The 24,849-nt window shown below is 34.1% G+C and overlaps 1 protein-coding gene across 1 annotated transcript; it reads right to left on the bottom strand.

Annotated features, from left to right (window-relative positions):
• Positions 1 to 1,663: 1,663 nt before the first annotated feature.
• Positions 1,664 to 24,437, bottom strand: LOC123523548 (uncharacterized). Its single transcript, XM_053539669.1, has 18 exons — positions 23,943 to 24,437; positions 23,558 to 23,628; positions 23,250 to 23,305; positions 22,236 to 22,383; positions 21,658 to 21,778; positions 20,721 to 20,924; positions 19,583 to 19,664; positions 18,694 to 18,831; positions 13,153 to 13,323; positions 7,769 to 7,827; positions 6,255 to 6,325; positions 5,668 to 5,723; positions 4,668 to 4,824; positions 4,017 to 4,137; positions 3,466 to 3,666; positions 2,912 to 2,993; positions 2,290 to 2,421; positions 1,664 to 1,962 (listed from the first exon to the last, which is right to left on the bottom strand). Exons 1-18 carry the CDS (start codon positions 24,005 to 24,007, stop codon positions 1,789 to 1,791), a joined length of 2,109 nt encoding a protein of 702 aa, XP_053395644.1. The 5' UTR covers positions 24,008 to 24,437; the 3' UTR covers positions 1,664 to 1,788.
• Positions 24,438 to 24,849: the final 412 nt, after the last annotated feature.

The raw sequence follows: 24,849 nt of genomic DNA, 5'->3' as shown, positions 1-24,849 counted from the left end.
TTTAATGTGCATTTATAGTTTTGCTTAAATTGGTGCTAGAATGCGTAAGAGGCGTTGGACTTTTCATTACTTCTTGCGAATGTATTCATTCAAGAAAAGCTGACATATTTTGTTTTGTATCCATTTTCTTTGCCTCCCCCAGTAAACTGTTCCGATATTACATGCGACTTGTAGCTATCTTTCCTGTTTGAATATGAAAATGACTGCCGGAAATAATTATATACGCTTATCAGTGGGTTGTTTGAATGGCCAGATTTATGAAATGTTTTATTTGACATCCGTTAGATAAACAGTCTCTTCATCGCAAAATTGCTGTTTATCTACCAAGGTGTCTGGTTCCTTAATATTTATTTCCTGAGGATCCATCAAGATATAAAATGTTTACATCAGAAAACTTAGAAGTGTGTTGAAAGCATCCGCTCAATGTATCTTACATGCTTGTAACAGGGTCCAGAACTGAAATATTATCGAACGAAACACCTTTTAACAAAATGGGTTCACTTATTTTTCTCACCTGTTTTACAATAATCTTGTGTTTAAAACATATCTCGTTGGTTTGTGTGTTAGTTCTGAAGTATAAGAGCTACAGCGAATGAAACTGTCATATGGTTAGAGCCTTACATACCATATAACAACGGAAGGGTATTTTTTTTTTTTTTGTGGGGGTGGGGGGGGGGGGGGGGAGTTATCGCCGTTTCTTTTCAACAGTATACCGCTTTATCAGATAAACAAATACTGAAAAAGTCTTTGCCTTACATTAAAACAAGATTTCTTTACCAGAATACCCAAGAAAAGATTCAACTCTGTATGTCAAAACTAACATTTCAAAAAGCTATGTTTCATTTAATAACGTTTTAGCGTCACCCTTAGATACTTGATATTCATGATTTATCACATACCTTGTGTAAAACTAAATCAACATTTCAACTGAAGGTATTCCTAGAAAATTCTTGGTCTGTAACAGAATGTTTGCGTTTTCCCAAGAACAATGTTACATTTCACACAATCAAGCATTTGCAATTCCTGTTAGACCAATCAATTAAATGTATAAATATTAATGCACATAATTATCATGGAAAAATTTCTTGAAATTGTACTCAAGTTTTTCATTGTATTTAAAACATCAAGTTTGCTACTATTTGAAAATCACGGTTGGCAACTCATGACATGTTTAATGAAGAGTTACGTCAATGCATTTCTTGAACCTTACAAAAAACCTAAGCATAGTCTTTCAGGGATTTAATTAACATATATATAGCTGTTGTGAAAATACGAAACTCCATCCCCATCCACCCAAAAAGATATATTTCCAATAACTCCAACAATAAAAATGAAACGCAAACTGAGGCCGCTTATGTTTATGGTGGCATGATTATTCAGTACTACTACATGCCCTCGATGTTCGTCTCATCATTAGTTTCATGTGTCAAGAAAAGTAACAGTTAAAACTGCCTAAGAGTGTCATTTTAACTAGTTAATATCCGAGATATAAAAAAAAATGAAGTGCGCTTTCTAACAAATATGGCACAAACTTCTGGTCAAATGAATTGGCGTAATAAATGCATATGTACAAATTATTGAAATCCTTCAGTAGAGTGACAAGTACAAAGAAACTATTTAAAGAATATTTATTTTATTCTTCACTTGAAAGCATCTTAAATACAATCTTTGCTCATTTCATATGGAGTTTCATTGTGCATGACTTTGGATATATCTGAATAATTCAAGTTCAGAAAGAACATATTTTTATGTTAGATATACACATGCAATAAGATAAAGAAACTTTATTTAGTTTGTTAGATATTTGACATCGCAGACGACTGTCTGCTGGAAGACTGTTCCGATGACAAGCTTTTTTCTTTGATAGCTCGCAACAGTGGATCCAGAACACTCCTGACCATCATCCCTATAGATTTCTTCTACATCGTCAACGGTATGGTCTCTAATCTTTACTCTTATCACCTGAAATAGTTGAATGAGTCTTGTCATTATTGATTTATCTTTATACACAAGTATCTAGCTACTTTGATAAAAAGAAAACTTTATCGGTATGATTACACGGAACCGCATAAATTATTTTATTTAAAGAAAGACTTTTTGCTTAAGCATGAGCAAAAGATACTTGCTTGTCTGATTTATCGGTATTTACTCTTTACTTTAAGTCGTATACAGTGTACATTTGTGAGCTGGAAGAACTTAAAACACAGACATCATACCAAATTGGCCATTATATATCAGTTGATCATGAACATTTTCTTGTTTACTTCAATTTTATAGAAATTCCTGCACCTGGGATGGTGGTGTAGCACCAAACAAGTTAAAAAAGTCAGCAATCTTCCATGTGATTGGATGGCAACCAATCCATAGGTCTCCATTCTCATCCACATCAATGTTGTCTACTCCCGTACCCATATCCATATCCTAGGAAGGAACAGAAAAATTCAAAGAGTCTAAATGATATTATTTCAATGATCATTTTCATAAAGGTAGCCATTTTGTAACGTTTTGAAATATTCTTGCAAAGCGAAGGTCAATATTTTAAAAGACGCAAAACATAGAAAATGTTCTAAAGAGGAAAATAGATTTATTCAATATTTTCAGCGAGTGTTAACATATTTCATATCAGAATACGAGAGTATAAAGATATTATTTCACGACGTTCTTGAATAATCTCCATCATTTCATGGTTTGAAAGAAATTTAGGATGAAGCAGAGATTCATACGGCACTAATCTTTGAAAAGTCTAAGAAGTGGTCTTCTCTTCCAATAAAGGGACACACGTTTGACTCAATACAAATACTACTTGTTCTACAGCTTTATCAACCGTAAATGACTATGAAATTAAGCTGTTTCTGTGATAATTGGAGTTTTGACTAACAGAAACAACTTTTAACTGAGATTGAAGCATTACCCAGACTTTCACAAGGTTGTTTGTTGACTCTCGTTTGAATCCATAAAGTCGCTGACCTCCCCACTCCGCCATATAAATCATCCTGTAATAATACTAATTTGTTACTCATAAATGTACGCATTGGAGTGGTACATGTCACTGACATTAAGTCAATTTCCCATCACCTCTGTCTGACAGTCCTTTCCCTGCTCGTGTTGTTATTTTAGGAAGCCATTTAACTAACTGCCCAGGTGTTAGCGAAGTGTCAGCCGGGTTCTTTCGCCATCATTAACAGCTAGAAAGTCATCATAGACCGCAGCTGCGTTGTGCGTGCGTGCGTGCGTGTGCGTGTGTGTGTGTACTTTGTTTGTTTTAAAGGTTATTGTGTTAAAGGCATTGGTTGTAGAGCTTAATAACTGTAACATATTTCTATCTGCATGCACATTTACCACATACAAAGACAACACTATAAGCGAAGAATTACATTAAAAGGAATTGGTCAACTTAATTGATTTACGTAAGTTCTACTTGTGCCATTCGAAACTTGAAAAGTTTAATTATTCTTAATGACATACTTCTTGTCCGGCGAAATGTTGATTCCATTCGGCAAGAAGTAGCCGGCTGAAACTTCTCTAGCCCTCCTTCCATCATAATAGAAAATCTTTCCTTGTCTGAGATGAGACAAATGTTCCATCTGTATACTTCTTGTATCTCGATACATGGTGTATTTAGTAATATAGAACTTGTCCACATCAACAGCAACCAGGTCGTTCATACTGTAATATGAATGTGTGCCGGTATTGTTTTGGAGGACGGCAAGAAGACATTCCAAACATTTATGTTGAAACACAAAGACCTTTTATACACATGTTTAAACGCAATGATTATGTTTTGATTTGGGAAATATGCTATGAAAGACTCCTACCAAGTTTTTAGAATTCAGGAGAATTCATACGTACATTAACTCGTTCTTAGACCCGTTGTTATATTTTCATTATTGCTAGCGTCTAGTGCAAGTAGTAGTATTTACAAAATGACAACATTTCAATTAGCCCGATTGAATCTCTGTAATTTACATATTAAGACATGTCTGTGTTGCTGAAGAAGTATGGAACTGAATACTCACTAAGTAAAACTGGGATCAGTGATTGTCTTTAAATACTTTAACACTGACGGCTTCAAGAACTTGAACACACGGATTTTGTCTACACTCGGAGGATGAGTAAGCACGTAAAGAAATATTTTACCTGCCATTATAAAGATAAGAAATAAATTATAACAAAAGAATATCTTGAAGAACATATTTAAGCTAAGTAAAAGCACATTCGGTTTGACTGATAAAGAAGTGTGCAGCACCCGTCACTTCTCCCAGGACTGGCTAAAACGGAAGAATTTAGGTTAATGGAATCCATGATCATAAAGGACCAGAAAATAATTATTACGCTGGTTCCAGATACGCGGAAACTTACATAATCTACAGCAACATTGCCTAGCATGTCGACTGGCTTACTATCATTGGCATACCATTTAATTTCAGTTTCAGTATGATTAAATGTACCGTAAACAATGCTAACCGAGCATTAGTTTTCAATCATGTATATTATATGAGAAGTTCTTACTGGCCGGGGAGATACGACTTTTATCTAACGGTATATCATCTGTTTGCAATAATGCTACTTGTAATAATGTGTAACTTCGGTTACATTTATTCTATTGCCATAATGACACAATGATGTTGAGTAAGAGATGTCTAGATTTTATGACATAATAATTTTACCTGTGTTGGGATCTGTCCACGACGTCATTCCGTGTGGAGATGCCAAAATAGGTTCCTCTAAGGCGGGTACATCGGTCTTGTTGAAAGTTAAGATTTTCGGACTACCGTTAATATCGAGACCAATAACATCACCCGTTAGCTTACCAAATTCAAAGCCCTGAAACAGAGTTGATAATATAAACTTATAGGACAATTTATAATTTCGTTATTAAAAATTAAAATTTCGTATTTATGTATTTTTTCAGAGTAGTGTAAAATAGAAAAACAAGGAAACTTCACAGGTCGCTCAACACGACAAAAACGAAAATGTTGCAGGCTCGGTTTGATTGAGCCTGTTCATGGACGGTAGTGGAAATGCAAGCTACCGTCCACGCCCTCTAGCCCCGGGTTGAGCAGAACTCAACATTTACACATGCTAAAAGTACAAAAAGCAATTTAGAGACATCCGCAGATGTATTCAAACGGTGGTGAACATGGAACCTTCAATGATACACGTGTTGAGGCGTGTAATTCCATGAAGAGCGGTATTTGTAGATAAAGTAATGGGTTTGCCCCAAACGAGAAAACAATTGGCAGAACTAAACAAACTGGAATTTAGAAAGGGGATCTGAGGTTATGGAGCCTGCATATCACAAGAACTGTAAAAAGACAAAATTAAAAGCAGGCACCATATCCGAGGGGTGATTATACAATACTCAAGGCTATGAAAGCGGGAGTATTGGAACCACCCAGGCCGAAATGTTCATGCTGAGAAATTAAACAGTACCAATAACACGACATAAAAGTCGTGCTGAACTTCCTGAGAAGATCGAAATATAACAGCCCTAAACCATTTATGTAGACTGTATCACATTTTGTTTGTGTGCAACGAATAAGATCAATTGTCTTTGGTAAAGTCATTCAAAGTTTGAAAAACGTAATATTTATTATTTATGTGTTTCGGTGGATGATAGAATCTGTTTCAAATGACGCCAAAACACCGACGTAAGCGGGTTCTTACCGTGGACATCAGGAATATACCATCTCCAATATAAACAATGTCTTCAGAACCGCCATCTGAAATAGATTCATATTTTGCATACTCGGATATTTAAATCTTTAGCGGTAGTTTGAACAGCCATAATATGTTACACATTCGTTCTATTAGTCAGTGTGTAGAATGAGCATAAAACTTATTAACATTATATGCGACTTTATGCATATATTTAACACTAGTGAGGATTATTAGCGTTAATGTATAAGTTATCAAGAAAATTGTAAATAGAATATATTATTTATTTTTATGAAAAAGTCTTGACGAGTCAGTTACATTTATTACCGAGTTTAACAATGATACATATTATAATGTGTACTTCTAAAACGTGTAGATGAAATTACCTAGAACGCGTAAATCAATTAAGTCACTAAAAGAGTTTAATTCTAATTTAAATAGTGAAATATACAGCGCAGCTAATATGTAAAAAGTCCATAGTTCGTTAGTTTAACTGGTCTAAAAATAGGATATGAATGAAAGTTTCTTTTTCAGGGAGTAGTTTGATTAATTTTGATTATTTACATGAGTTAAGAAAGATCTAACCAGTTTATTACCATCTTTAACAGTCTGACACGGCCCTGGCGTAACTTTCAAGACTCTGTCCTGGTTCCAGTGCAGCCAATCTCTAAAACAGTGTAAAATTAGAAAATACACTACAATCACGGTAGAACGTCTTTTTGTGCCGAGAATTATTATTTCTTTATTCTGCATATGATTCCATGAGATAACTAGTATTTCAATGTCTGAAGGACTTACCCGGACTTTATATTTTGTTACATGTGAGTGATTTCTCCGACATTGTATGTAATCATTATCTTTTTGCCTCCATTAAATGTAGTTGGAGATGAATACGAGGTATAAAGGTAACGATAAACGGACAAAAAGAGGGAAAAGGGAAAATACTGCTTTTTTCATATAAATGGTTTTATATAAGAAATATCTGACGAAACTCTCGTCTGACGTTTTTGCTAGAGTTGCACCATTAAATCGCCTGCTCTTCAATGAAATCGACATTTAGAGGTAATTTTAAAACCAAGTTGAAAATAATGTTTTTATTTTGCAGACATTGTGCCACGTAAGAACTTTTTATACGTGTCATTTTAGCTCTTGTGAAGAGATGACGTTCTTGGTCAAATTTGGAGGTATGAAAATGGACAAACATAGGAAAGCAACACAAGTTTAGAGTGGGGAAAAGTCTGTCAAAAGTTCCATCACGATCACGTGGAATACTAGAGGTGGCGCAATAAACTTTATTGGACTGATTTTTCCCTGAAATACAACTGGCATTATATAAAATCATAACTTGTCAACATTATATTGCTTACTTTACTGAAATATCTTATACGTACGTATTGACCTGGCACTCATGAATATTCCGTATATTTCCGTAAATTAAATCTCGGTGTCCTAACATAAATATCGATATAAATGTTACATATATAATTCTTAATTGATATACTGTCGCATGTGCAGGTAGCTGTGCGGACAAAGCCACTTCTTTGATCAAACGTATCGTGATATTTATGGTTCATTTATTAAACGTTTTCATATTTACCCGTTGTAAAAAAGTGTAATAAATTGTTTTAAAAGTATCTTAGATAAGAAGACTAATTACCTGTCACCAGCGTTCAAGAAAATAAATACTACAAGAGAAAACAATTAAAATTCATGAAATATGATACATAAAATAATGTAAAAATGAAACAGGTATCGATAACATTGCATTAAAAAATATAAGTGATTTCGAACTCGTGGTAACGTGCGTGGAAGTCAGACATCTTACCACTACGCCACCGTGTCATTGGTTAACTTGATATTTTACTTTAGTAATATAGATATTTTCAGGACACAAATATTGCGTAAAGTAACGAAAACGAACGAAAATATTGGCGAAGATTAATGAGTGCCAGGTCAATACTTACGGACAATACCGAATAAGATACGTAATAGAAAGTTTACGTTTTGAAAAGTTTCAGTCAGCCCCTCAAATTATATCCTATCTTTTGCATATTTACGGTGACACTTACGTTTATTATCTAAAATATGGGAAAATTGAAGAAATGTTTACCTGTACAAGAGAAAGTAGTGGAAAGTAAATCCAGCAGTAATTACTAATACAGCTGTGCTCTACATTGCTAGAAATAAGAACGTGAAACTACAAGTAAATTTTTATAAAGGCCTACAATGAAACTGATCTACTCCTTACACAAATGCTGATTCAGTTCCTAGAATATAATGCTAGGACGATAAATAAGACATACGATTTTTCTCAAAACTGATTAAGTAGACAAGTATTTTTTTTATTTCTTTCGGGTACTTTTCTGACATAGATAATACCAACCAACACTATAAGTTCAAGATTCTTTTACAGCTGGATGGCATCAACAAGTCACTAACCGCATAAATATTTATTTTCGGTTTATACAGGGCGGCCACTTTATCAAGTGTTTGACATAAATCAAGAAATCCATATACTTCTCAAAACCTATGACCTTTCTTAGTAAACATGTAGAATGTAAGATTAATGAGCCATTTTGTTCAAGAATTACGTTATAGAAAGATACTTTGGAAAGGAAAGAAATCAAGGTTGTATTTTCATGAAGCGGCTACAAAATTAAACATGGGCCTTGGAATTTTATGTTTACATTCATGAGATACATGAGATACATGTAACCAAGCTTAAAGTTGACCGTTTACTCGTTATATCTTCATGCCGCAATGAACTTTTATGAAAAGTAAAAGTGTTTGCAACAGAAAGATTGTTTGTTTTTCCTATATGAAATAAGGCCCTGCCTCAATCGGGAATCGATACGACTTCAACTCATCCCGTAACATTTGAAAACATTTGAGGGCCTCCTATAATGTTGTTATGACTTCTGGCCCAACCCTTTTGTATATTTGCATTGATGTATTATGTATGCTTATTGTATGTGTGTGTAAAGAAAATGTATATAATTAAATACAATAAAATATGATTAAACTGATTAAACTAAACATTTGAAAAGTTGTCTAATGACGGCACGGAACGAAGGACACATTTTCCAAGTCGATAGTAAATATCTCATTCGGTATATCGCATGTTACCGTAGAGGGATCGATCTCAATTTTCGTCGCTTCGCACAGGATCGATTCCCTATCAATTTAAAGATAGATTTTGGAATAAAAACACTGTACTGATGTGCAAGACGTTGCGGTTCGGACTAGTTATGTGAACGCTTATTAGGCACAATGAAAAAGCGTATTCTTCCAAAAAATCCAAAGTCAGACGGTTTATGCACGTGCTGGAAGTACACATTTTTTAATTCGATAGTATATATCTCATTCAGTATATCGCATGTTACCGTAGAGGGATCGATCTCAATTTTCGTCGCTTCGCACAGGATCGATTCCCTATCAATTTAAAGATAGATTTTGGAATAAAAACACTGTACTGATGTGCAAGACGTTGCGGTTCGGACTAGTTATGTGAACGCTTATTAGGCACAACGAAAAAGCGTATTCATCCAAAAAATCCAAAGTCAGACGGTTTATGCACGTGCTGGAAGTACACATTTTTTAATTCGATAGTATATATCTCATTCAGTATATCGCATGTTACCGTAGAGGGATCGATCTCAATTTTCGTCGCTTCGCACAGGATCGATTCCCTATCAATTTAAAGATAGATTTTGGAATAAAAACACTGTACTGATGTGCAAGACGTTGCGGTTCGGACTAGTTATGTGAACGCTTATTAGGCACAATGAAAAAGCGTATTCTTCCAAAAAATCCAAAGTCAGACGGTTTATGCACGTGCTGGAAGTACACATTTTTTAATTCGATAGTATATATCTCATTCAGTATATCGCATGTTACCGTAGAGGGATCGGTAGGATCGATTCCCTATTAATTAATGCATTTCAGTTTTGGATGAAATGTTATATTATTGATATTTATACCTGTATATTATATATTAGATATAAATATGACTTAATCCGTGTTCTATCATGATCATTGTTTTAGAAAAGGGAGTTTTAAAAAGTAATATACAATTGAAACTCGGTATCGCGAATTCCAAGGGATCGAGAATTTTACTTCGAAATAACCGGCATGTGTTTACTGGATGGGACTTGAAAAACTCTTCCAGATGAGATAAGCTAGTTCGATATATTGAGTTTCATCTGTATATATTACTTTTTAAAACTCCTTTGAAAACTATGATCATGACAGAACATTGATTAAGTCATATTTATCTCTAATATACATAAATAATTGTGTCTGACTATTACTTTATTTCAGCATACCTGTATTTGCTGATGCAGGAGGGCTGATCTGTATTGGACATGACTGAAATCTATGATATAACTACAACGATCCTCGGGTCCTCAAAATAAAATTCAAGAACTTGACAATAAAGTGCATTGTGCTGTCCTCATTTTAGTAGTAAGTAGACAATACGCTGTAAATAACAGACATTTCAATATGAATATTCTTCAAGACATTTCTTGAAATTCCTCTGATGCTATCTATGCATTTTCATGATGTGCCCAGAACAGGCTCTTAAAATATGATTTCGAGAACACTGTTATAGAATTCGTAATAATTAAATCCTTTTGATCTAATAATAATTTCGAAATTTCCTGTACCACCATTTTCCTAAAATCGAAGATACTTCAGTTTAAACTGTCGAAATATTGAAATATGAAGTTAACATCTCTGAACTTAAATGGATTAATTTTTTACAAACACCCTATTCCCTCAGGTTTAAATGTTTCAAAAGATTCCGGAATTGTCATATATAAAGTAAGGCTCTTGATGTTTTGACTTCAGAGAAGTTGTTTTTTGTAATTATACCTTAGATTGAGCATACGTATATGCTTTACTTTATATATATAATCGGGTATTTTGTCACTACTGTTAGAGCCTCTCCCTCGTCCCCCAAGTTGCCCAAGTTGCCTTTTTATAGGTTACTGACAGTCCCAAGGCGATGCTCCCATTTTCAACTTGTTTTTTGTCCGTTTCGTATTTTATGTATATTGTATTTTTTGTTGTAGGTGTTTCGTTCCTGTCCCCACACCGCCCCTTGCATTTACGCCCCCTCTCCTTTTATTATGGGTTAACTTAGGTGTTCGCCATATTTTTGGTTGCTGGTCGCCCTCTGGGTGGTGTGTTTGTTTGTGTGTGTGTGTGTGTTTCGTTATGCGCTGCTGTGATTTGCGGTGTAGGGAGACTGCGTATAAGGTGCTGAATAATTATTCTTGCTTTTTCCACGTTCCCCAACAACCCCACCCTTTTATCTACCCCTTACCAAATTTTGTATTTTACACATGATGTACTTGTTGGACTTTTGAAGCAATATGTCTGCTATATTTCTTTTTGTTGTGGACCTAATTTGCGATACATGGCTCTCTTGCTGTGTATGGGGTGCTCAGTGCTTCCGGGAAATATACCCGTGCCTTTTCTTTTTAGAAAACTATACTAGTACATAAGCATGACAACAGAAATATAAAATGTCGTATAACGTGTCGTGATTCTTTTGATAATCGTTAGATTATACCTCTAGTGGCGCCTGACGTTTTAAGCCTTTTTCAAACAGCTATGTTTTTTACTGCGATGGGCAATAAAACTTATCAAACAGTTGTCTCGATATTTCGATGTTTATAATTCCATTAATTCACTATTGGTTGTTCTCATAACATAATATGATGAGTCTTGAGATGACATCAATGTTCAATATGCTGCCTCCATATGTAGAATCCCTCAGTTTCAAATACAAATCTATGTGGTTTACATGTTTTTTAACACAATCAATTACTTTTGAAAATATTTTTACACTTATTGTTTACAAAGTGTAACTAATAATTGACGTTGTATGTATCGACCTATTGTACCCATAGTTGTTTATTTTTTTCTAACGTATTATTGATAGTCTGTAAACATGGTTGGATTTATATTCCAGTCTGTAAAATGGCTGGTTTAAAAGTTCGGATAGTGGTTTTCTTTGTGCACATCCAACCATTCACTCTTAAAATGTCTGCTTTCTGTGAGTTTCGTTTTTGGAGGCTGCGTTTTTGTAACATGGCATTCCCTGTTTGATATTTATACTCGCTTTTTTGCAACCTCAATGGTATCATTAAAAGTCGAACTTATAAATGAAAAGTTTAATAAAGAATAGTTGCAAGATATTAAATAAGGATATTACGACAAGGTGACCTTAAAAGGCATGATAACCACAAAAATATCATGAAAATATATATAACAAGAAAGGCCTGATTTTTTAATTTGTTCCTTGTACCAGGGTATTACGTGATTTGGAGAAATAAGATTTTACTCCTAAATTTGAAGTTGATGAATTTTAGGCAAACAGGAAACACAAAAGAAGTGTACTTGAATCCGTTCATTCAGATAATCCTACATGTATATAGGAACTGCATTTGTTGCAAATAAAAAGCAAAAGATATAGTATTTCTTATACGTAAAAGAATTTCGAACAAAAGCTTTTGGCTGTCTTCGGGGATACATGGCAATAAAAAACAAAAGAAACATTCCGATTAAATGTTTTGTTTTATTTTTAAACTCTAAGATATAATATGATTTCAATACCAGTGTCTTGATCTGCAATGTCGTATACGGCTCAAATCGATATTGCCAGGTACTGGTTACGACGAGGTGCTGGCCGAGTGTGATCAGGACTGACAAAATCCATGCGAGCTGTATCATCATAATGAAGGAGTTGTTTAATGACCCGTTTAGTACATACTCCTACTTATTTCTAGTATAATATCAGCCAAAACTGACAACAATTTTAGACACATACAATATAAAGTTGTTTGAAATAGTGAGTCTTTTGACACATTATTTTAACGCTGATCTTTACCCGTTATTATACCATTTTTTGACGTCATATTCTTCTTATTCAATGGAAGTTGAATTCAGTGTTTTGTGTTTGCATAATAAAGGCCATATTCGTAGGTGTATAATAAAAGGACTTACTAGTACATGCAATTAATATTTGCCCTCCTGATTGACATAAAGCAAATCACGTTTTATGAAAATAAAACAAAAACAAAACTAATCATCTAACATACATGAATGTTTTCTAAACAGAATCGCTTTAATGCAACATAAAACAAAATGCTGAAAATCAAACAATAAATTGTACCAACGCTTGAATGGTTAGAACAACTACAGCGAGTAAATATGTGATACCACTTATGTTGTTTTATATTATCTTAATCATTACCGACCAAAACAATGCTTATTGTAAAAAATAAATGTTAAGTTATCTTAATGTATTTAAGAACCCCCGGGAACATGTATTTTAGGAACTGGCATAAATGAAACGTAAAGAAGCCTGTATCATGAGATGTTATGCTAGATACTACTGTTGTACTACTGTCAAACATTCCTTCGTCAAGCGCACTTGTTTGGATGCTTTCGATAATATATGTTCCGCAAAGTAAATGATATTTAAGCTGACAAGTAGTTAACATCACAGACAACAGCTTGGGCTTCAACGGTACCAATTACAAGTTTTCCGTTCACATAGGTTGCCGCTGTCGAGCCAAGCAATTCTGTTCCGTCGTCTGCGTAGATCTCTTCAACGGCAGATACCATATTGTCTTCCATTTTGAATCGCAATACCTAAATGATAGAGAAACGTCTTTTTAAAAAAATGCATATTTTGTTTTTCTGTCTAATGACACTTTCGCATCACATTTCATACAGATCTATATATTTCGGAGCACCAGGCGTTACGCACGTCTTTAAATGCTTCCACTATACTGAAAATCAAGTTTGTGAACGGAAGTTTTAAAATTTCCCATGTTGATTCATTAAATGCGAATTCTATTGATTTTTCGCTCCCCAATATTTTACATCGAATCTTTATCAAGTTTGACGTACATAATAAACATTAGTAAAAGTGTGTATATGTATGTGTATGTAACAGATAATTTTAGTCATAGCTGGCGAAATTACATATAGCTTCACCCGTGTCATAGCTATAGTGTGTGTTTTCCTTTAGTAGCTAACGTTCACCTTATTTTGCACGCATCCATTTATTTTCGGTAAGCAAAGTTTCTGGATTGTAAATCTGTATCTCACTCTTTGATACCCAGGTGCATGACCATTTGTGCAAATCTGTTGCACGGGTGAAGTGTTACACGAAGGATGGAGTTCTTCTGATAACCTGTCATGTTTTCTTCTGATAACTGTTACGTAGTTCCTGGAAAACGTTACAGAGTTCTTCTCATATCTGTATGACAAAACAAGGAATCGGTCGACAAAATGGAAATTATCTTTTAAAAGAGAGAATGGGGTGTAAAATTAAAGTTTGTTGATAAAGGTTGCGTAATGTTTTGTGCTATGCGTCAGAAAAAACTGTTTAGTCTAATAATCCGCACCACTTCTTTGAAATCAAGACATTTTGAGTAAAATATCGAAAGCGTTGCTTATTAATACATATCAATCTACTCATTTACGTTCTTCATCCTCACCACACGCAATAGCCTAATTTTAGTGCAAAGTTACAAACATAAACCACTATCTAACAATTTTATGCCCGATTTTTCAAATGTTACGGAGTTCAGGTGATAACTCTGAAAGATGTCACAGAGGTCTTATGATAACTTTTGTTACTGCCAGGGAGTTTCTTGAGCTATGTTAAGATACTTTTTAGCTACTTTTATTATTTAGAAAGGGTGTTAATCATGTTCTAATGTAAGATGTTTATCCACGGGACAGTATTGTGGTTATATAATGTATGATATGAGTCTTTTGTAAAGTTTAAAACTATGTGCAGTATAATATAATATATGTCATTATACTGCACATAGTTTTACTATTTACTATTTACTAAATACAATTTACTTTATTAGTTACCTATTCGTATCTCTCTCTCTCTCACTCCAAGAGTATTGAATATAAGCTCCAAGTCTTCATCAACAACTGCCTTCGCAGAAACCTGAAAATAAGGTGGCCAGAGAGGATTTCAAATGAAGAGCTCTGGAGGAGGACCAAGCAGACGTCAGTGACACTCTCCATCAAAGAGAGAAAGTGGAGATGGCTGGGTCACATTCTGCGAAGAGAACAGGCAAACATAACCCGCCAAGCTCTTGATTGGAACCCACTGGACAAACGAAAACGAGGTAGACAGCACTGACCCGGAGAAGATTTGTTTGTTTTGGGTTTAACGCCGTTTTTCAACAGTATTTCAGTCATGTAACGGCGGGCAGTTAACCTAACCAGTGTTCCTTGATTCTGTACCAGTACAAACCTGTTTATCGCAAGTAACTGCCAACTTCTCCACATGAATCAGAGGTGGAGGACTAATGATTCCAGACACAATGTCGTTTATCAAATAGTCACAGGGAACATACGCCCCGCCCAAGGAATTCACGACCCCGAGATCCGTACACCAACGCTCTACCTACTGAGCTAACCGGGTGGACCTGGAGAAGAACCCTGGACGCTGAGCTGCGGACAGTCAGGCTGGTTTTTGGAACGTGGCTTTCCCTGTTGGATATTCTTTCTTGTTTTTACGGGGCGAGGCAAAAAAGACGGCAGAAATAGAGACGACTGGATGACAATGGTGAAGGCCCTATGCCCACCCGTGAGCGAAAAGGAATAAGTAAGTAAGTAAGTAATGTATGATGCTGATGTCATCTCACGCGATTCAATTGCTTGTCTAGTTATGCATATTCATATTATGACCTTTACGTTGAGTTAATATGTGGTAGGTTGAAAAGGCCAATATGCTAGGAAAAGCTTTGGATAATTGTCTTTTTTTTCATGATGCGACATTCAGATGTAAATACTGTCACAAAAGATTCCTGACACCGTCTGAAGCAGTTACTCATGTTGTAAATATTCATCCTGAAAGGAAAGTCGCGATTACAACATTGAGGCCGTGTGGCAAAATTAAAACACAGACGTTTGATAAACTTGGGGAAGACATTGGACAAGACGAATCAAAAATATCTTATAATGAAGAAAGTTGTTTGATACAAGTATTGACGAAAGATACTACAGAAAGTCTTGTAAATTAAAAAGAATAAATACACCAACCAAGACTGTGCATAAATAGTTGTTTAGGGATGATGGTCAGCTTGAAGCTAAAGATTCTGATATCAAAGGTAAAGACCTGTTTAAAGTTCGGATAATATTTTTATAAAATATTTAATATTTAGCCCTTATTTGTAAATGTTAACAATTGCTTTGTTACGGAAAAACTAAACTCTTGTTATTATTAATAATAAAAGTGTAGTGGATATATTTTGTATAATCCTAAAATGATTAATGAAACTGTGTATGGGAACGCAATATCAAAAAACGTAATTGCCGTGTCATGCTATGGCTTTTGGACAGAAAATGATAAGTATAGCGGAAGCGAATGTTCTTAATTTAATGTAGGCGATATCGTTAAAAGTCTGACTGTTAAAGATGTTTTTCACAATTATTTCTAGCGGACAGAATTTTTTGTAACTTTGCATATTTATAGATTGATGTATGACAAGTTAAAATAAAAAATAAAAATAATAGGTACCCGTGCTTCTTTTTTCAATATTCAAAGTTTATTAAGAACACCAAATCGGTATTTTTGTCTGAAGAAACAGTACATACATGTCATAATAAAACTACTGCAAACAATTATTTATTCGAAGTTTCACTCTGATGTTACTGTTTATGCATCCGAATTAATAACACCACTATAACTATGCATAAAATGTCAACATATAGATATATTAACTCAGAAAAATTACTCTTGACAGATGTCGAAAGTATCTGAAACTGAGAAAAACACGAAGTATTTCTTAATGATATGAAAAATCTAGCAGACAGAATTTTTCCAAATTTTACATTATGTAAGCTAGAACTAAGACAAAAAAATCTAAACCAAACAAATAATATCAACCCGTGCTTGTTTTCAAAAAAAATTAAAAAATATTCACTCCACCCACAAAAGTATTTTTTCATTACCCCACCCACCTAAAAATTATGAACTTTTTTTTTTCTTACAAAACAAATTGCACAATGTTATTATCAGTTCCTTAACCAATATTCTTACTCACATGCGGAATAATGCTCCTTTAAGGTTGCATGCCTCTAGGTCAAATACTTTTTGAGATACATGCTACACAAGCTTTCACATCCTATTTACGTATATATTTGACCACGTCAAGGGACATAAATCTGTTTTTATTGAGTGAAACCTCAAATAAAAGCACTGGTGCACAACTTCGCATGCTGAATTTAATTTTTGTGTGGTTTCATGACTCTTGGCGCATATAATTTTGAGGTACATGCGACACAAATGTTTAGATCCTTTATGTACAATTTGACTATCAAGGGCCATAACTCTGGTTTTACTACGTGAAATGCAGGATGGGGCACAAAAAGTATAACAACATTTTTAGGAAGTCACATTTGAACTTGAAGGAAATATATCTACGTTAAGATTTTCTGGAATTTTATTTGACTTGGAGTCGGCTGCATCATTACTGGACGAAATAGTTTACTTTCAAATTGGCTGTCCACAATGTATGCGATTCGAGCACTTCCTACAACTACTCCCCCAATAAAACACCATCACTTTTAAAGGTAAAATATGGATGCACGACCTATATTGTCAGTACATACGATATATTTTGCGCGAGTGCGCTGCATATCCGACAATTATGCACTTTCGGCGGCGAATTCTGAACTTTACAGTGGATATCGCTTGCTGCGCGATTGAGCTGCGCACAAAATATTGTGATGAACTCCTTTAAATTATATTTTTAAGATATCGCATTATTGCCAACTTGAGATTATCTGCTTCCTTTATACTTTTTTTTTTCAAATGAACAGCTGTCACAGGACATTCCAGTTACGTTTTTTCGATATCGCGTTCCCATACACTGATAAAGTGCATGTATACTATTTGTCTTAGAGAATATCATAATGCGTGAATAATATGAAGTTTTAAATGCTCTTTATATCAATCCTTCACCAGAAACGACCTTTGCATTTGCAAAATGCTATAAGATGAATAGAAGGGCACTTTGAGTTTAGTTGGAAATATTGTAAAGAAAGAGAATTCTGCACTGTTTAACAATAGAATACACAATGTAATTTCCAAGCCAATTAAATGAAAATAAGAATATATTTCTGTAACTGTTTGACACTGTACATCATTTATGTACGATTTGTATTCAAATATTCAACATAGCTAGATTATCATTATGAGCGTACACAGTCACTTTAAAAGTAACATCTAGTTACAATAAGAAGTATAACACTAAAAAGTTATCACTGAAACTCAAAAACACACATACCATACATTATATAACCACAATATTTTGCCTTGGATAAATATCGTACGTTAGAACATGATTAATACCCTTTCAAAATAATAAAATCAGCTAAAACGTATCTTATCATAGCTCAAGAAACACCCTGGCAGTAACAAAAGTTATCATAAGAACTCTGTGACATCTTCAGAGTTATCACCTGAACTCCGTACCATTTGAAAAATCGGGCATAAAATTTTAGATAGTGGTTTATGTTTGTAACTTTGCACTAAAATTAGGCAATATGTGTGGTTAGGATGAAGAACGTGAATGGGTAGATTAATATGTATGAATAAGCAAACGCTTTCGATATTTTACTCAAAATGTCTTCATTTCAAAGAAGTAGCGCGGAATATTAGACTAAACAGTTTTTTTTTCTGACGCATAGCACAAAACATTAGGCAACCTTGATCATCAAACTTTAGTTTTACACCCCATTCTCTCATTTTAAAGATAAATAATTACCATTTTCTCGACCGATTCCTTGTTTTCTCATATAGATATCAGAAGAACTCTGTAACGTTTTCCAGGAACTCCGTAACAGTTATCAGTCGAAAACATGACAGGTTATCCGAAGAACTCCGTCCTTCGTGTAACACTTCCTCCTCCGTGTATTGTGTTATGTTCTGTTTTATAATGTTTGTTCAATATCTCATCCTTAAAACAATACTCTGTATTTTACCTGGGACGGTAATGTCAGTCCGAAGAAATCATTCATGTAATCAAGTATCCTGTAAGCTACAGGATGACAACCAATCCACAAGTCACCGGTGTCTGGATCGACCTCTATATTGTCAACCAGCGTGTCAGCATCAAAAGACTGCAAAGGAGTGCAAAAGAGCAATCTTTTAAGCAATGACATATACATATTCATATATACACAACCAATTCGTTTGGAGTTATACATACATAAATGTGGTGAGAATTCTGCTATATCTATGTATGATCGCACATTTAAAAATATTCCGTGGAGAAATAAAAATTAAAGTCAATAACAAAGAAATTAGCTAAATAAAACCCCGTTTAGATTGTTGTATTATATGGTTGCAACTGTCTGACTCTTGGAAAATGGTTAAAGTTTATGAGCGAAGGTTGGTGACAATAATTGTTTTAAACTTCCGAACGGTAGGTTTCTAACTGGCCGTTGAAATGCTCTGTCATACTGTATCCCTGCTATTGTCTTTTGATACATCTCGAGTCATGTGTTAGGTAGACGGTGAGTGAACGACGTGTGCACATTTTTATGTGGAACGCCGTATTGATGGTTTATGTCCTGTTGGATGTTCGTCCTTGGTTCGGATATGTACACATATTAGTTGACAGAAATGTTAGGTCAAAATCTGTTGTTTCAAAATAACGTTTAAGGACAGTTTACACATTAACATTGTCTTTACGGTAGAAATTCTGTAAACCGGCCACTTTTAAACGTGACACAAAATTAATCAACTATACCTGTTTCAGATATGCGCAATCATTTCTACAGAAAATAAAGAAACCAGGTGAATATTATACTTTTCTAAATTTCTACATTTGCAATTAAATAAATTTTAAACAATAACATAATTTTATACCCATGCTTTTGTAAGAAGATTGTCCGTTGATCTGTGATAACCATGCAATATCTTTTTCCCGAACTCTGCTACGTAAACCATTCTGCAGTAAAAAGTATTCTCACTTTAACTCTTAAGGGAGATTCAAATATGGTATATAAACAAAGTTAAGTTCAACGTATACAGTCCATAAAATAAACAAACGTGTTTGTAAACATGGACGGATCCAAACGAAAGGGGAAGAAGCATTTTATAGAAATATTTCGATGGCAAAATACAATATATATCAGTAGCCCTGACCAATCTATAAACCGGGACAGTCTATTTTATAAGTGCAACAACACGGTTGACCCATTTAAACGAGCTGTACATTAGCGTCTTAGCGTTAAAAACATATCAATGCTATACCAAAAAATGTAAACGCGCCAGTTTAGTAATACCAGCCAAAACAAATGCAAGTCGGACGTTGCCAATTCGGGAAACTTAAATTTGAAATTTTCCAACGTTTATTATGTGTCTTTTAGGCGAGAAGGCACATCCTAGCCGTTTATTTAAGAAATAATATATCTCACTCTGTGACTTGTCGTTGAATACAGTCATTGTTTGGAGTTTAGATGCACAGACGGACTGATATAATAATGCGCATCTAAACGACAATCAACGAAAATCACTATTTCAATTCTAACAAGTTACCAAGGCTTCTTACATACAGTACATCCTTGCCGACGAATTAAATCAAATATTTGAGTCTACTGTTGGTTTCTTTTCCAGCGCGCCGCTATGACTTTTGACGCTCTGACGTAATAATTTGTGACGTCAGAAAAATGAATTGCTGCATAATTAAACACAATTTTTAGCCTTCTTTGTTAAATAGTTAAACCAATCGGGTCGTGTTAGAATGTCATTTGTATTATAGACCTATGCTTCATTTCATCTTTTTATTTTCTTTTATTACATTAACAACATAGTGTTTTGCATAAATTTCATTGTCTTTGTCATCTTTCTTGCAAAACAGGTTTAGAAAATATCAGAATTCTCTTACCAGATAAACGTTGAATGCGCCATTATGGATCCTTCACCGCCGTGACGGCCGTTTTCAATGGTTTGTTTTACTATTTATAGTAAGGTAAATACTAATACATTATCACTGCTAACTCACTTTCCATCGGGTGAAATGTTGATCCCATTTGGCAACAGCAGACCGGTTGGAACAACATCTCTAGCCTTTTTTCCGTCATAATACATAACACCTGCCCAGGCATTTTGAGTCATATACTCCAGAATACTCCATGGCCTTTCTCGATAGTGAATAAACTTTGTTATATAAAACTTGTCTCGTCCTACTGCAACTAGATCGTTCATGCTGAAAGTAAAGCATTCACATATATGGTTTTATTTTTTTTTTGTAGCTGAAAAAGAATTGTAGTCCTACTTGAGTCAAACACAATGTAAATCTTTTGAACAATGGTAAAATAAAAGCGGTTTACTTCAGAATCTAAGACACTTTGTATCTATCAATTCCAGGTGTGCTAGCTGTGGTTATTTTAAAGGACTCTTTACGTTTCTGGAAACGATACGAGAGAAAACAGGACCTTTATTAAAGTTTAAAGTCTAAAACTTAGATTTAAGAACGACAGATATTTAATTCGACATACCTTTGTTTTGTAGAAAAATAACTCTTTTGAAACTTGACTGACCTGTAGCTTGAGAATGCGTATTTTTCAAAGTGCAGTAAAGAAAATATAATATTTAGATGCTAACGTTTCGGACTTAAAACGTTGATGAATACAAAACTTCATATGCCAAACTAATACCAAAATTACGTTACTATCGTATGTCCAGATTGTCAAGGACAATTGTGAGTCTAGAAATATCTGATTCATTTTTATGCAAAGATTTGGTTTATTTATGTTATTTATGGTTATTCAATGTTTACTGAAACCGTGAATAAAAACATACTTAATGGAAAATTATAATCATAACGCCTTCTAATACAATATGTTACTCGTATCAGTTCAGATTAATATGTGTACATTTACGAAGTAAAAAAATGCGCTTTTTGCAATATATTTGTATGATGTTAACACAGAACATACTAGCTGAAGTTTGGATCTGTTATGGTCCTTTTATATTTTAGGACATTATTTCCTTTCACTTTGAACACTTCGATCCTGTCCTCTTTTGGGGGATGTGTCAAGACATATACATATATATTCCCTGAAATAAACAGCAAAACAGTTCACAAGAACGTAAAAAAGTTTCATCCTACTGCCCGGGTAAGAATTGTATGCAAGAAAAAATTGTGCACTGGCAAAAAAGGCACTATTATGACACAAGCCGTTTCCGAACGCCTTATCCAGTACGTTATCGCCTTTGTTTGCAGCAAACCAGAAGTGACCTTACAAAAATATTTCTTTTGTAAAACGTATTTTGAATGAGACAACGTTAAGAGCAAACAAAGAGAGATATAAGTATACTGTAGTTTTTCTTAAACAAATGCTTAGAAATGCTTACACAAAACTCGAATTGCGTGTTACGTAAAGAATGTCTTAGAATACTGTATCTCTTAATTTACCTACATTTCTTGTGACACTAACTTTTCATTCAAAATCAGGAAATATAGGTAGAAAATTAGGACCAATCAATAACAAACAGTACTAATTTTAAAACGAACCCCTTTCATCTTTCCAGGTGGTGATACCATGTGGGATTGTCATGAAATCTTTTCTGTCCGGAGCTCCACGTATTTTCATGGTTACCACTTGACTGGTGTTCAGATCTAAAGCTTTGACAACCCCATTACCTTCTCCAGCACCTATACCCTTATCAGAATTGGGAAAGTAAAATAAGTGCCGACAACAACAGAAGTAGTGATTATCAATAAGGAAGTAAAGACATAAGTTTTCAGAAAATATCAGAAAGATTGAGATCTCATACTATATGGGTACGGATAAGAGTAGAGATTCATTCTTAATTTCAGTAAGTGTACACTGTTTCAACATTAAGCACATCGTAGATATATATAAATGAAGACACTAAAAATGAACTTGATGAACCTAAATCATAAGGGATAATTGTGTAAATGTATATGCAGCGAGCAATGAGATTGAAATGATAGGAACAAAATTCAGCAGATGCTAAATTATTACTATATCATTATTAGGGGTTTATATTCATACGTGTTCTATTAGCTAGCAAATAACAAGGACTTCTCATTTTGCATTCGATGCTGACTGGTGTAATTTCTTTCGTGATAAACTGCATCATTGAACCCATTTACAATCAGGCAAATATCATTTTAGTATGTCGCTAAATCAAATGGTATAAAAACCCAAAATGTCTCAGAGTTAAAACGTTTTAGCCTGACAGATGAAATTGAAAACCTGTTTTCCATTTTGTTGCACCCAAAAAGCGCCTTTAAGATACGAGTATACTTCACAGATTAGTCTTATACGTTCATATATTTTCCTTCCAAAAACGAAAACAACAATAGCTTACAATAGTTCGTTAAACCGGGTGAGATAAAAATATGCACATCATATAGTATTGTTTCATGTATACTATCAGATTATAAATACAACACACAAATTTCGCACTCACTATTTAACTAAGCAGAGTTTACTTTTCATCTGACAGGGGCATTCAATTTATTTGTAAAAAGAACAAGAGCTACTGATAAAGTACTTACAGATGACATAATAACTATTCCGTTTCCAATGTACGTAACATCTTCTGAGCCGCCATCTGTAGGGTAATCAGGAAAACGTTTTTTTTTCTTTTGCATTTACAGGACCGAGAAATATTCATACATTTGCAACAATTGTTGATTTTAATCTAATATATTTAAAATTTTAGTAATGGTTTTGTAATAAAAGGCAATGTTTTGTAATATTTACAATCCTTCGAATTTAATTGGAGTTACTCATATATATTATTCTGGCATTGAATATAATGAAAGTTAAGCATTTTTTGAACATAAATAAACCAACCTCTTACCAGTTAAAACCTGTTTGCAAGGACCAGGTGCAACTCTGTAAAGGAACTTCTGATTCCAATCTATCCAGTCTCTTTTTAGAAATAAAGAAAAAATGTTTTATCAAGTGTAAACATAATCTGCATTAAAGAACATATGCCATATTATTCAGACATTTTCTAATTCGTAACCAGCAAAGTGACAGTGCAAGAGTCTTATGTGGAAACAAGATCATAACAACAGCGAGATATCAAGTCAACCAGTCGGTACTATATAATATCCGTTCAAATTCCGCTTTATTTTGTTTCGAAGTCTACTGCTTCGATTGTTTTGTATTTTTTATACAACATAATTTTTTATATGACAAATCGCAGTGCTAAAATGAAATATGAATAAGTTCAAACGTACCTGTATTGTATAATGTACGCGGCCAAAGCACCTAAAGACGAAACTGCAACAATACTGCTCCACATTTCTACTTTTTAGCCACATACAAATTTAAGAAAATAACGTTTTGTTAAGTGCAGTTATCCACACTGCAAATGTTTCACATAGCTTTTCACTCCGATACAGTTTATTACGTTTTCCAGATCAGATATACACGTGCATAGAGAGAGAACGGTCTGTAGAAGTAAACATTGATAACCCGCTATACGCGAGAGGCTTAGCTTTGAAGATCTGCTCCAAATAAAGTGATACTGAACTTGCAAAACATATTGATTACAACTGTCCCGGTCATAAAGAAGTAATTTGTTTCGTCAAAGTCATAATTTAAAAATGTTGTATGAAGATGTATATATGTTGTGCATGTCATTCACTGCCATGTCAAACTCATGTCAAAATATATATCTTTTTTTTTCAGGAATTCTTTTTCAAAGGTACACTGTTATATTTTAGCAAAGCCTCAGTGGTTTAACAAATATTTTGTATATAACTGTATTCAAAAGGGTGAAGGTTTTGTTTTTATTTAAATCATCATCGGAACAATACGTTATAATTTTCATTTCAGATTAGCTGGAAAAGTATATGACTTTATTATAGTGTGCGAGAAATGTTTGATATCACATTTCTTATTTTTGTTTCAATTGTGTATTTAATTAAAACCTAAACAGAAGATATATGTTGCACTGAAAAGATTTTCAATCCGTTACCTTTCATTGGCTTTAGAAGGTGATTTTTAAGTTCAATAGAAAACAAAAAAGGCATATAATTGGATTGCAAAACATCTTAAAATGTATCAAGCAGTTTAAGGTTACATTAAACATACATAAACAACTAGCTGTGTGTCGGACATTCTAAGACAATAACACTGACA

Source organism: Mercenaria mercenaria, chromosome 3 (assembly GCF_021730395.1).
Source record: "Mercenaria mercenaria strain notata chromosome 3, MADL_Memer_1, whole genome shotgun sequence".
Lineage (NCBI taxonomy): Eukaryota > Metazoa > Mollusca > Bivalvia > Venerida > Veneridae > Mercenaria > Mercenaria mercenaria.
Note: the sequence above shows the minus strand (reverse complement) of the source record. Positions and strands in the feature narration are given on the sequence as shown.